General features: G+C 48.0%; 2 protein-coding genes across 2 annotated transcripts; both read left to right on the top strand.

Annotated features, from left to right (window-relative positions):
* The first annotated feature begins 374 nt into the window (after nucleotides 1-374).
* On the top strand, nucleotides 375-5,416 carry LOC101073311 (E3 ubiquitin-protein ligase pellino homolog 1-like). Its single transcript, XM_003972195.3, has 7 exons — nucleotides 375-640; nucleotides 2,359-2,504; nucleotides 3,041-3,170; nucleotides 3,281-3,382; nucleotides 3,592-3,780; nucleotides 3,855-4,043; nucleotides 4,356-5,416. Exons 2-7 carry the CDS (start codon nucleotides 2,434-2,436, stop codon nucleotides 4,917-4,919), a joined length of 1,245 nt encoding a protein of 414 aa, XP_003972244.1. The 5' UTR covers nucleotides 375-640; nucleotides 2,359-2,433; the 3' UTR covers nucleotides 4,920-5,416.
* A 138-nt stretch (nucleotides 5,417-5,554) lies between these two features.
* Nucleotides 5,555-13,444, top strand: vps54 (VPS54 subunit of GARP complex). The gene is made up of 23 exons (XM_003972232.3): nucleotides 5,555-5,746; nucleotides 7,297-7,459; nucleotides 7,563-7,804; nucleotides 7,972-8,056; nucleotides 8,142-8,176; nucleotides 8,304-8,435; nucleotides 8,522-8,907; nucleotides 8,975-9,101; nucleotides 9,190-9,297; nucleotides 9,372-9,427; nucleotides 9,532-9,628; nucleotides 9,701-10,029; nucleotides 10,173-10,302; nucleotides 10,377-10,558; nucleotides 10,632-10,744; nucleotides 10,852-10,915; nucleotides 10,988-11,093; nucleotides 11,168-11,255; nucleotides 11,425-11,546; nucleotides 11,635-11,715; nucleotides 11,820-11,927; nucleotides 12,004-12,098; nucleotides 12,175-13,444. The coding sequence occupies exons 2-23, from the start codon at nucleotides 7,327-7,329 to the stop codon at nucleotides 12,278-12,280; spliced, it is 2,925 nt and encodes a 974-aa protein (XP_003972281.2). The 5' UTR covers nucleotides 5,555-5,746; nucleotides 7,297-7,326; the 3' UTR covers nucleotides 12,281-13,444.
* The last annotated feature ends 72 nt before the right edge of the window (nucleotides 13,445-13,516 follow it).

Here is a 13,516-nt window from a genome sequence, read left to right as displayed (position 1 = left end):
TGACAACATTCCATGGAGAACAATTCCACAAACGATTCACTGAAAACAAGTGGATCATTACAAATGTTACAGTAGCAGTGCCAGAATCACAATTATGTGCAAATATTAAAAATCTGAACCATCCAAACGTTTAGAATGAGCAAGTAGAAACAAAACAGACCACCACCAATCAGCTCATTTACACTCATATTGGGACTTAACCTATAGGATCTATACATGCAGTCTTAGACAAGGCTATATAACAGGAAGTTATTTTGCAGGCAGGCAGGCAGGCAGGCAGGCAGGCAGGCAGGCAGGCAGGCAGGCAGACAGACAGACAGACAGACAGACAGACAGACAGACAGACCGACCCGGAGGTAATGACACCGGAAACCACCTACTTGACCAAAATACCTTTTATTTTGAAAGGTCGTCCGGATGTAATTCTGGTCAACTCATTAAAAAGATTGAGAGTGCTTGGATTAAATCGGAGCAGAACCGGAGTTAAAGAGCATCTATTTTAGTTGGACTTTGCTCGTTTGTTTCCTGGCTCAGGCTCGCCGAAGGACCAGTACCAGCACTGGTACCGTACAGAACCTCACTTATCTGCCCGGAAACAGGCGAAACCTGTTGGTAAAGGAGCAGAAATGTTTTGACTCTGGTAAGTTTGTTGTTCAGACTGTTGCTTTTAAAAGTCTTAATTCTTTAAGTGATCGTGTATATTTTCATTTTTAGTGCCCAAGTTTAACATATAGAACTGTCCCATTTAATGAAGTTCTTCAGTTTAAAGCTTGTAGCAGCGCATTAGCCTGCTAATGTGGAGCTAATGATTAAATCTAGTTGTAAACTAAAGTGAGGATTGTCTTTCACTCATCTGCCTTTTATCGTTTATCTCTTTGACTTCTGTTCATTTATCACGTTAACCCGTAGATATCAGAGTTAAACAGATGTTTTAATGTTATTACATCATTCTAAGCTATTGTTTAAGGTATATTACATTATTATGTTACATTTTATGTGTATTTTCTTTCCTAAACTGTTTCTTTGTGATTTTCATGTTTATTTTCTATCCGAGTTTCGTGAGCAGCCGTAGTTTAGTGTCGTTAAAGGGTCTTCTTTGTGCGTTATATTGGTCTTTTCCTAATGCTTTTTGACAAAGCTCAATAATTTAAGAAGCTTTGAAGAAAATATGATACTATTAAACATACAAAAGAAGTCAAAGGTGGACAAAGAAGCTGCCGCCTCCCAGTGTTCCCACTCTGCTGTGTTTATCTGGTTTGTCTCCATTGCTCCCAGCAGCTCCAGGAGCATTGGTGGCTCCTTTTGTTCTGGTGAACAGACACCATCGGAGCATCTGTCCCAGCAGACGCTGCCTTTGTTCCCCCAGTAAAAACTGGAAAGTTGGTGGTTATTGTCCAATGTCTGTCTAGATGGACCCAGTCCACTGATACTGGCCTGCAGGCGTCAAAGTACATCCTGCCGGGCTGAACACTGATAAATGCTGCAGGCTGAATCTGTTGGATAAGGCTCTTTTAGGCTTAGGAGACTTTTATGTTTGAGGTTCTTGTTTTCTGCTGTAATAAAACAGGACTCAGCAATGTTGATCTCAGTCAGATCTCTGATTTCTTAACTGCTGCATGTCTTCATGATTTGACAGAAAAATCCTCATTTGACTTTTAACTGGGCTGATATAATCTGTTTTCTGGTGCAGTAATGGGATTAGGGGACTTCTGCTGATGGTCTGTATGACATCACTCTGTCTGAGTTTGGTGTGTTTGACAGGCTTTATGGTTCTCTGTTGCTATGGTGATGTTGCTGTAGGTAATAAGCTCAGACATGTGTGCTGGTCCACAACTCGTATATGTACAGCACAAGTATCCAAACAGGAAGGACGCCAGTAATCAGAGTAATCCACAACAGAAGAAAAGAGGAAGAGTGGAGGAAAATAAATGTCTCCAGCTTTCGTGGCATCCCTGGCAGAACCCTGTTGGGATGTTTCCAGGAGCAGTTTTGATGGAGGACTTTCCCTCCCAGCAGGTTCAGATGGTTCTGGAGTCAGACTCTGAAGTTTAGTACCAGCTTTGTAATGACGAGTCTGTCCTAACCTGCTAGGACCAACAGAAGTGGACCGCCGCCTCGTATCTTCTGCTCTCTGCTCTCTGACCTCCTGACCCTGAATCAAACCCTGGCCTGTTTCTGTTCTGACTGAGTGTCAGATGGAACTGACAGTTTCAGGCTGTGCTGGATGAATGTGAGCCCATTTCAGAGATCATGTAGTTGGACTGTACTTACGGACAGGGACATACAGTATGCTTCACCCTCCATCTGAAGTGTTATGATATGTTTGATTTGTGATGAAGTCTTCTGCTCTGGTTCCAGGTGAGGAGCGTCACTACCCCCATGGAGACACTCTGAGAGGTCCTCGCCCCTTCCTCACCCCTGAAGGTCGCAGAGATGTTCTCGCTGGGTCAGGACAACACGTCCAGCAAAGGCTCAGTCAAGTATGGAGAGCTGCTGGTGCTGGGGTAAGATGCTGTCCCGGCCTGGCAGGAATCTGCTGACTGTTGTCTCTCTGTTCGTTAGATCAGCAAAAGCTTCTGCCGTTGTAGTGTTGGCGTGATCTGGCTGCTCTGTGGTTCTGGCTGTGGTCTCTTTGCTCTCTCAGTCTGTTTCACCTTTGTTGCATTTGTCAGAAAAGACAGTGGCGCAAACAAAGAAACAGACTTTTGGTTTGTGGAGCTGCAGCTCAGGACCACCTCTGCCCCTGCTGCAGGGTCCCTGGTATAGCCTCAGGCATGGTGCCCTGAACAGGAAGCAATGCTCAAGAAGGTCATGGAAGTTTTATCTAGTCTGACTCTGCTCTGACATCATTCAGAGCAGAAATGTGTTTCCTGTTGGTTCTCTCGATCCATTTTCAGACAGATGATGTCTATATTTGAAGGAAATTACCAATATTGAAACAACTGTGAAGAATAAGTCAGTTGAACGCCACAGACAGAAGCTCCCCCTCCATTGTGACAGAACAGAACCTCCTGTGACGGGTCCTGATGCTCTCCCTTAGGTGTAATGGTGCTCTGCCCAGTGGCGACAAGGGGAGGCGGAAGAGTCGCTTTTCACTGTGTCGCAGAAACAAGGCCAATGGTGTGAAGCCCAGCACCATCCATGCATCCTGCACGCCACAGGCGGCCAAGGTTAGCGTTGGCACATCAGATGTTGCTCACAGGTCCGACCAGGAGCCCTATCGGTGCCTGCCGGGTGGCGCCATGCCATTCCCAGTTCTGACGCTATTCTGATTCTGCAGGCGATCAGCAACAAGGAGCAGCACAGCATCTCCTACACACTGTCCCGGGCTCAGACAGTGGTGGTGGAGTACACGCATGACGGCACCAGCGACATGTTTCAGGTGCCACAGCCACATGTGTCTCCGCAGGAGAGCAGGCAGAACTTTAGTCTTTCTGGTCTGACTCAGTTTGTGAAGGAACAAATTTACTGAGAGCTCAGAGAGTCACCAGATCAAAAGCTCAGAGATCAAACATACAGAATAAAATGGTGCCGCACTCTGATTGGCTGGCTGGCTTCTTCATCCAGCTCCTCCTGTCTGTTTCCTTGTAGATTGGCCGTTCTACCGAGAATCCCATCGACTTCGTGGTGACTGACATGGCCCCCATGAACCAAGAGGGTCCTCTGATTCAGAGTACTATCTCCCGCTTTGCCTGCCGCATAATTTGCCAGAGAAACCCGCCCTACTCTGCACGCATCTTTGCTGCAGGCTTCGACTCCTCCAAGAACATCTTCCTCGGGGTGACCTGCAAATTAACACGTATGATTTATGCAAACTGAGCAGGAAAATGATAAAGTGCTTCTGCCATCGGCAGGAAAAGGCGGCTAAGTGGAGGATGCAGGATGGGCTGATGGACGGACTGACCACCAACGGCATCTTGGTGATGCACCCACACCAGGGTTTCAGCCAAGGTTCTAAACCAGGCCAGTGGAGGGAAATCTCCGTCTGTGGCAACGTCTTCTCACTGCGAGAGACCCGATCTTCACAGCAGAGAGGCAGAATGGTGGGTGGAGCTCAGGTGTTAGCATTGCCACTGCTAGTCACCTGGATGTAGTAGTGAACCGAAACCAAGCTCCAGAAATGGGGCTAGATGTGACAATTCTGGTTCCAGTGCAGGCCTGAGCCTTTTCTAAATCAAAAGAGTCCAGCTACTTTTGCTCTTCTGCTAATGTTGTCTGTGGGCTTCAGTGTCTGCCCCTGTGCATGATGATGGACAGACAACAACCAGTAGTCTGTCAAATGATTATGCAGAAATGTGTTGTTAATGGCAGCAAAAGTAAAGTTTACTGCACTACCCGTGTCCTCCGTCCCTCAGGTGGACCCAGAGTCTAACGAGTTGGTGGACGGCTCTCTCATCGACCTGTGCGGGGCCACCCTGCTGTGGCGGACAGCCGAGGGCCTGGCGACCACACCCACTGTGAAGCACCTGGAGGCGCTGCGGCATGAGCTGAATGCAGGGCGGCCGCAGTGCCCGGTGGGGTTTAACACTCTAGCCTTCCCCAGCCTTCGCCGCAAGGACGTCCTGGATGAGAAGCAGCCCTGGGCGTACCTGTGCTGTGGTCACGTGCACGGCTACCACGGCTGGGGTGGGCACCGTGACCCTGAGTGCCAGGAACGCGAGTGCCCCATGTGTCGGGCACGGGGCTCCTACGTGCCACTGTGGCTCGGCTGTGAGGCGGGCTTCTACGTGGACGCTGAGTCCCCCACCCACTCCTTTGTTCCCTGTGGCCACGTGTGCTCTGAGAAGACGGCAATGTACTGGAGTCAGATCCTGCTGCCCCACGGCACCCACGCCTTCCACGCCGCCTGTCCGTTCTGCATCCAGCCGCTGGAGGAGTCCAGTTGTGTCAGACTCATCTTTCAAAGCCCGCTGGACTAGAAGCTTTGACCTTTTGAATCGATGCTTTCTAACTTAATCAGAACAATGATGGCTTTTATAAATATCCTCTTGGTTAATTTGCCTACATTAATAATTTATTCTTTGACCTCAATCGTGTTTTTTACTGTAGGATTTCATGTTTGTCTCAGTGTTGAAAGTTTCTCCTGAGGCAGGACAACAGAAAACATCACAAGTGTTAACAAAGACCAGTGGACGTTCATAGCTCTGAATAGAAATCTGAGAGTTGGGACTCACAAAAGAGAAACTTTCAAATGTTTTTCTTCCGTCTTAATTATTTTCTATTTTGGCCTTGAATAAGTCTGTCCGGTTGCTGTGACCCTGCATTTTTTATGTGCAGTAAAGCCAAGAAATAACTGTCAAAATGAAGTTTATGACAGATTTATGGTCCTATTGTGCACATCCAAGGACAAGACACTATTGAACAAATAAAACGCAACAATGAACTGGTCCAGCTTGCCTTTAACAGGTTCCTGAGATGACACATTGCCTTGTTTTTGTCTGACCATATGAGAATCAGAGGCATCAAATATTTAAAAAAAAAAAGAATATATATCTGGTTAAATCTGTAAAACATAAAACACATTCGTGTCATTCGTGTTGCGGGTGCAGTTCTGGGGTTGGCCAGACGATGACAGCAGCTTACGGCAGCAAAAGACGCACTCAAGGCTGACCCTCCCCGCAATGCATCATGGTCGCAGTAATGGTGGCACCTGCAGTTGTGGGTCTTCTTGTTTTGCTCCGGGTTCATCCGGCATTTCTGTGATGGCAAAGAGGACAGACATCGGTCGCTGTGTGTCACTCAACAGGTATGACGGAGACTCCCTACACTTCGTTTATCACGCTTGTACTTCCATCAGAGCCTTCGCTAGCCTGCTAGCATCAGCCAGTCTACGTGTAATATCGCTATAGTTCCTGTTAATAGTAGCATTAGCCATAGCTTATCTTTAGCTTAGTCTTATCTGTCATCGTGAGCACAGTCGCGTCTGCGTGTCTCTTATTATCGTTTTCAATGGCGTTACTGTCAACCATAATGATTATTGTTTCCATACTAACGAATACAGCAATCATTTTAGCTTAGCTACGGCTAATTGATTGGCTCCAGTCACAGCTTTCAATGATTTATTCCAGTAGAAAGTGTTAGGGACCAAATGTTTATAATAAAGTCTCCGTTTGCATGGAAGAGGTGGCTGTAAAAAACAGTGTTAGACATCGAATAAACCAGCTAAGTATTTGAGAGCTAGGATTCCTCCGGTTTCTGTTTTGAAGGTGTTGGTCGTGATTCCTCCCCAAACAAAGTAAGAGCTGCAGCCTCCAATGCCGCAGTAATATCTGCGTCTGCCTTCTATACATTCTTGTCCCTGTAACGTTATATTTAATAGAGAATCCTTAATCTCGGAACCCTTTTCCCATTAATTTCATACATTAGGTTTTTATTACATAATGACTATAATAATGGTGATGGATTATCAGTGTTCTAAAATAACACAGTTGAGACGTTCACTTAAGCTTAAAGCACCCGCAGGAGTAAAACAAAAGGAAGTAAAATCGCTAAATTTAAACCAGGCAAACACTTTGTATTTTTATCACGTTGAGGACTCATTTCTACAGCCAGGACTTGTGATGTTACTGTTTTTCTGTAGCGGGGAAGGAGAAAAAATATGTGATAGACCTTTAGTCCTCCTTCACACACTGAATGCTTATTTCTTCTTGGCCAGTGGTGTCTCTGAAGTCTGTTGCATAAATCCAGAAAAAATATTTTTCTGTCAGTTCAGACAACAAAACCACAGAAGATGAAAAAGTTCTTTATCTGTTTGAAATTCACCGTTTGTTCAGTGAGGAAAATCAACCTTCACAGATGGTTTACTGCACCTCCATCATCTCTCCTACATTCACCAGCAGCATTGGTTTCAGAGCATCCTAAATTAGACATAACATTTCCTTAATTCTTTTGTTTGGTCAGCGTTTATTTCCTTCTGTCATCATGGAAACACTCAGGCACTGTCTCCACAGCTGTTCTAGATACACTCCTGATTTACACTGTGATCCGATTCTCTTCTTGTGATCAAAACAGACACATGATGTTAGAACCCTCAAATTGGGGGAGGGGGGTCCAGTCCTACAAGGGTCAGAGCCCAGCAAGTGTGCATTCACCTTTGATCCCAGTTTATGCCAGCAGGTCCCAAAAGCATCTCTATTGCCCCCTGCTGACGGGCTCTGCTAACTGATGTTTCCTGGCGTTCTAGCTGCTTTATTTTCATTGGTCTTTGATTCTAACGTCGGTGGGGATTCATTGATTTATTTAAATGTTCTTGTGTGACTGACCTCTGAGCTCTGCTCTTGTCTGTCTGTCATCCAGCTAGCCTCCTGGGTGGCGTGTCCTAATGTCATGGCCTCCAGCAACAGTTCCTCATTTCCACATGGAGCCCGAGATGGGATCTTCCTCAAGGCGCAGGAGCCCGCCCCTCTTCGCTGCAAGCCTGTCCAGTCTTTGCCTGACGTCTGCCCCAAGGAACCCACAGGTGGGACCATGCGTTGTCCCTTATCTTAATGGTAATTGCTGAAAAGGTGCTGAAGAGGTAGAGCTGGTCTGAGTTTCGATTGGTTCTCCTCCCATCTCTGTAGGTGAGGGACGTGGCCTATGTGCCGGCCCGTCCGTGGTTCCAGAACACGACAGGTGGACAGTCTACAGCTCTAAAGTCAACCTCCCCGCTGCGCTCAACGATCCGCGGCTCGCCAAGCGCGAATCCGACTTCTTCACTAAAACATGGGGATTGGACTTCGCCGAGGCCGAGGTCATGCCCTCATTCTGCCTCCCCAATATCACCAGAGAGCACTTTGGTCTGTACGTGCAGGAGATGTTGCAGGTAAAGGCCACAGCAGCCAGGAAAGGAGCAGTTAGTGAGGAAGCCAAAGCAATATCAGAAGGTTCACATATTGCTTATGTAACAAAGTTTAATTTATATTGACAAAAACTTTATCTGATTTAGTTGTATTTTTCAGCCCTTGTTTTATCCCAAAATCTGTTTTTCAGAGGGAAAGAATCCATGAACGCTGTAAAACCATCTGTCCCATTAAAGAGGATGTGGACGCCATCTCCAGTATGACCACCAATCACGGTGATTAACCACTCAGACATGACTGAAACCAAAACTGTTTCCTCGTGGAGTGTTGGTGAGCCAAAGCTTCTCTTGTTTCCTCCAGATAAACCCAGAGCTGAGCTGGAGAAAGTCCCCAAGGTGATACCTCTTCCTTTGTCTCTGTTAGCTCTAGCATTCTTCCCCAATTTCCTCTGAACGTGTCCCTCTGACGTTATTGTTGTGTGTTTCCTTCTATCGCTGTCGTGTTCCTTGTTGGGTTTCTCAGATCTTCATGAAGCCTGACTTTGCTCTGGAGGACCCGGCCACCTTCAACGCCGTTCTGCCCTGGTCGCACTTCAACAGCGCCGGCGGGAAGAGCAGCCGAGACGTGTCCTCGTCCAAACTTCTGCAGGAGAAGGTGAAGGCTCGTCTCAATTTAATGTTCACGTTTGTGTTCATGTTCATGTGGGCTGATAATGTGCCACGCATGCTCACATCCTCCAGATGAGTCACTACCTGGACGTGGTGGAGGTCAGCATCGCCCAGCAGATCTCACTGCGCTCTGAGGCCTTCTTCCACGCCATGTCTTCGCAGCACGAGCTGCAGGACAGACTACAGGAGACGCAGTGCGCTGTAGCCGTGCTGCGCAGCCGCACCACTGCCATTGACCGTGTCATGTGCCAGGGGCCTCTGCAGGCACTTCGCATCGCCCTCACCCGTAGCAACTGTGTGAAGCTACACAACAAGCTGAAGCTGATGGCGGCGGTGCACCAGACCCAGCCCACCGTGCAGCTACTGCTCTCCACCTCAGAGTTTGTCGGAGCACTGGAGCTCATCTCAACCACCAAGGAGGTGCTGCAGCAAGAGCTTCAGGGGATCCACAGTTTCAGGTGAGACCTGAACTCTCCCTGAAATAGGAAGTTGAAATGACTATCGGCTGATCTCCCTCCTCCCCAGACATCTGGGCTCACAGCTGTGTGAGCTGGAGAAGCTGATTGATAAGATGATGGTGGAAGATTTCAGCATGTACGTCCGCGGCGACATGAGCCGCAGCCTGAGGGAGGAGCCGCAGGTCCTGGAGAAGGTCTGGCCACACCCTCACAGCCAAGAGCACTGCCTTGCTCTCACTGTTGGGGGTTTACAGTGATATGTGTGTGTTATTTGTGTGTCAGGAGCGCCTAGAGTCTCTGGTGTTCGGCCTGCTGAGACAGAGGAAGCTGGACTTTCTGGATACTTACAGTGACGAGATTATGGTGTCTGCGAAGGCCATCGTCGCCCAGGTAACCAGGCAGGAGAATTCAGCACAAAGATGAGAGACTTATGTATGCTGAACATGATGTGGTGTTGGTTTCAGTGTGTAGCTGAGGCTCTCGTGCACATTGAAGGAATCGACAGCGAAGTCGTCACAAAGTGAGTGGATGTAAATGGGCATGTTAGGAACCGCTCAAAATGGTTAGATTAGAAACCTGAGCCCATAAGGACCATATTTGATCTTTTCTTTTGACTATGTAAAGGTTTGCTGAGCAGATGCGTGTGATGACCTTTCCTCAGTGGTTCCAGCTGCTGAAAAACATCTTTGAGAGTTTTCTACTCTTCCTGCAGAGGATCAAGGTGGCTCTCAGGCTCGGCTCACTTCAGCGCTTCGATTTATCCTCAACATCACAATTGTTTGTTTTTTTCCAGGCCACCCTGAACATCATAAGAAATGTAGTCCTGGAGGTTCAGCTCTCGGGTCAGAAACGGGTCCCGGGTGATTTGGGTTCAGAGTCTCAAACGCGGGAGTCTCAAGCACACAGCCCTTTGCTTCTGCAGGGGGAGGCCGAGCTGGCCTACCTCACACATGAGGGTCTCTTTATCAGTGACGCTCTGAATGAGGTCCAGCAGCAGGTCCGGGACCACAATCAGGACCCAGTCACCAGCTCCAGGGGTCAACAGAGCCAGGCCGAGGCCCTTGGCTGTGACTCCACCTCTGAGGTTGTGGAGACGCCAGTTGGCAGGGAGCCGAGCTTAATGTACGTGTGTGGAGCCGAGTCCATCAGCAGTAACTTGCATTGATGCTAGTTTGTGCTGATCGGATGGACCAGATGACGTCTGTATACTAATGTAAAGAAGGTTGGAAGGGAGACGGGAGTGTCTCACATGTTTTTGCCTTTAGGCCTGGTGAGACCACGATGCCCACTGAGCTCGAGTTGAAGCGCATCATGACTAACATCCAGGACCTACTGTACTCGGCCTCTGATATCAGCCATGACCGCTGCGTCAAGGTCCTGACAGCCCGGGCCAAGGTACTGGCGAAACCCCTCCCACACACAGGTCAGCTGATGAACCTACAGAAGTCACATGACCGTGTTTCCTGCAGGATGGCTCCCTGGAGCGTCTGAGTGCGGCAGAATTCGTGTGTCTGTCTCAGGTGGTGGAGGCCTTTGCCAAGGACACAGATGAGCTGTGCGGTAGGCACAGCGTCTCGCTAAGGGGGGCGTTACAGAGCCAGGCCAACCGCTTCGTCCACCGCTTCCACGATGAGCGCAAGAACAAGCTCAGGTCTCTGCAGAGAAGGAAAAATCTGTCTGATGTGCTTGGGCTTAGATGATGATCATCTCCTCTGGTCTCGCAGCCTCCTCCTGGATAACGAGCGCTGGAAGCAGGCAGAGGTTCCTGCTGAGTTCCAGGATCTGGTCAACAGCATTGCAGACGGCAGGATTACCCTCCCAGAGCGTAAGATCCCAGGTAACACCCATCTGTGCTCTGACGTCAGAGCGTCATCCTTGTTGTCTGTCTGTGCGTCCCTCAGACAGGAACACATCTTTTCAGAGAGATTTTCACTGTTTCTGCAGATTTGGAGGAGAGGAAGCCTGCAGAGTTCCTGCTGGTTGATGGTCAGAAGTACGCCGTTGTTGGGTATGTGCCCCACTGAGCGGACCGCACCACCATGGGGGATTAAACGTTTACATGCTTTCTGTTTTTCCTCAGGACGGTTCTGCTGCTGATCCGGATTTTTCTGGAATACTGTCAGTGTGTCAATGACATCCCATCCATCGCCACTGACATGCTGACACGCCTGTCAGACCTGTTGAAGGTCAGAGCCACCTCAGTAGCCATTAACATCAGTTTTAGTGACGTCCCTGTAAAGCTTCTTCCATGTTTCTGCAGCACTTCAATTCCCGGAGCTGCCAGCTGGTCCTGGGAGCCGGAGCGCTGCAGGTGGTCGGACTGAAGACCATCACCACCAAAAACCTGGGTAGGACCCAGCTCCCACTGGAACCGTTGGAAACGATTGACAAACTTTCCTGAGTGAAATCATTTTTGTGTGTGTGTGTGTGTGTGTGTGTGTGTGTGTGTGTGTGTGTGTGTGTGTGTGTGTGTGTGTGTGTGTGTGTGTGTGTGTGTGTGTGTGTGTGTGCGTGCAGCATTGGCCTCGCGCTGCCTGCAGCTGGTTGTTCACTACATTCCCATCATCAGAGCTCACTTTGAGACCAAATTGCAGTCAAAACAGTTCAGCATCCTCCGACACTTTGACCACATTACCAAGGTAATCAGCAGACATGGTCATGACCCTATACACACAGACACACACTCACTCTCACACAGCTGGTTTGTGTTGCCATCTGTGTTTTCAGGACTACAATGACCACATTGCAGAGGTTTCTGCCAAACTGGTGGCCATCATGGACAGCCTGTTTGAGAAGGTTTTGTCAAAGGTGAGAAGAGGTGGAGAACCCTGATGTTTCCTTCAGATGAGGAAACAAATGTCAGTTTTGTCATGACATGTTGTGTTGTGACTGAGCTTGCTGCTGTTTTCCAGTATGAGGTGAAAGCTCCGATGCCATCGCTCTGCTTCAGAAACGTCTGTAAGCAGATGGCGAAAATGCACGAAGCCATTTATGAGCTGCTTCCTGAGGAGCAGACTCAGGTGAGTGACGATTGTGTGGGTGTGTGGGCGCGTGTGCGTGAAGTCACAGCTCAGCAAAGTCAGCTTTCTCTGACAGATGTTGTTCTTGAGGATCAACGGCAGCTTTAAGATGCACCTTAAGAGGCAGCTTGCTCGACTGGGTGTTATTAATGACGGAGGGCCTCAGCACGGGTAACACACACACACACACACAAACACACACAGTTCAAGCAGTTGATCACCTGATTGCCCTGCCTGTTGTTGGCAGGCTGGTGGTCGTGGACGTGGCGTTCTACACAGAGAACATTCAAGGGCTGAAGAGCCTTGAACATCTAGACTTGAACATGGCAGAGATCTGGGAGCAGAAGAGGTGATGAGGACTGCACCAACCTAGAGGAAGCCCTTGACCCAGCTGGGCCTGGCTGAAGTTGATGGAGGCCTGCAGGGAGCAGAAGTAAAGAACTGAGCAGCAGCAGGCAGGGCTCCCTCAAGATTTCCACCTTAACAGACAGTCTGGAAGAACTCTCAGAGCCTCCTTTACAGCTGCTGCCACCTCGCCTCACTGTGCAATTCAACAGAAACAGCAAGAAACCAGTAATTTATTTTCCTAAAACACTCGACACTGTGGTGATTTTTTTTTTTCTTTTTAAGAGATTTTTACAGTTGACTCAATCGTCATCTTTATTGCAGCAACAAACAAAAACACCCATTTTTAAAAATACTGACAAATTTTATAAGCATGTTGTGCTTGAGGCCTGTAGGAAATCTACTAAAGCTGAATTAAAGAATCCAGATGAAGTCCTGTCCTTACCAAAGTAAAACAACTACTATCCAAGCTTGAAACTCTGTCTTACATCCTGCTGAGGTTTTATTTGAGCTGCATGAGCTTTTTGTTTCACGTGAGGTTAAATTAGCCCAAAAGCTCAGATTGTTGCATTTTGTTTCTTAAAAGGAGCAAAACGTCTGATTCTTTGTCTTTTGTGATCAATTGTCTTTGGATTGAAACTTAATCAGGTGACTCTGACCTTGGACCAACGAGGCTGCATCCGCCGTCTAGGCCTGGCTGAAACTCTACGGCATTGCAGACTTTACTGTAAAGAGATGGTTCCCATGGTGATGGAAGCCTCAAGATTCCAAAACGGTCATCTTTCCTCATGACTGGATGTGTTTGCTGTTTCCCTTTTTATTTGCTTTGAAACAATCTCACCAGTCAGGATGCATCTGGATTTGCGTCCACCTCAGCAGAGTTTAGCTCGGCAGCTACAACAAAGGTTCCAGGTTCGGCGTGGATGTCATCACATCTCTAACCAGTGCGGAATTGGGGCACTTCCATCCTGGGATGACTGCTGGACTTGACTTTCAGTGGACCGTTCTTTTAAATGACCTCTGACCTCGCTGATGTGACCTTGACCAGTTTCCTGTCAGACACTAAACTGGAACATCAGTTTGTTTCAGAAGTGCCTTCTGATCAGAGATGACACATCTGAACGTGTGTGTGTGTCTGTGTGTCTGATGTGAATAAAAGATAGTGAATTCTTGTCTGCTGCAGTTTAAATGAGATGATTTTGAAAAAAATCCCTATAAAATGTTGAAATTCACATAGTTTAAGT

Source organism: Takifugu rubripes, chromosome 17, assembly GCF_901000725.2.
Source record: "Takifugu rubripes chromosome 17, fTakRub1.2, whole genome shotgun sequence".
NCBI classification, from domain to species: domain Eukaryota; kingdom Metazoa; phylum Chordata; class Actinopteri; order Tetraodontiformes; family Tetraodontidae; genus Takifugu; species Takifugu rubripes.
The sequence above is the reverse complement of the archived record's forward strand: the minus strand, read 5'-3'. Positions and strand labels throughout refer to the sequence as shown.

Coding starts and splice junctions, on each gene's coding strand:
- LOC101073311 (XM_003972195.3), top strand. CDS start 2,434: ATGTTCTCGCTGGGTCAGGACAACACGTCCAGCAAAGGCTCAGTCAAG. Junction 3,171..3,280: donor GCACGCCACAGGCGGCCAAG/GTTAGCGTTGGC, acceptor CTGATTCTGCAG/GCGATCAGCAACAAGGAGCA. Junction 3,781..3,854: donor CCAAGAACATCTTCCTCGGG/GTGACCTGCAAA, acceptor TGCCATCGGCAG/GAAAAGGCGGCTAAGTGGAG.
- vps54 (XM_003972232.3), top strand. CDS start 7,327: ATGGCCTCCAGCAACAGTTCCTCATTTCCACATGGAGCCCGAGATGGG. Junction 9,298..9,371: donor CGAAGGCCATCGTCGCCCAG/GTAACCAGGCAG, acceptor TGTTGGTTTCAG/TGTGTAGCTGAGGCTCTCGT. Junction 11,716..11,819: donor TTGAGAAGGTTTTGTCAAAG/GTGAGAAGAGGT, acceptor GCTGTTTTCCAG/TATGAGGTGAAAGCTCCGAT.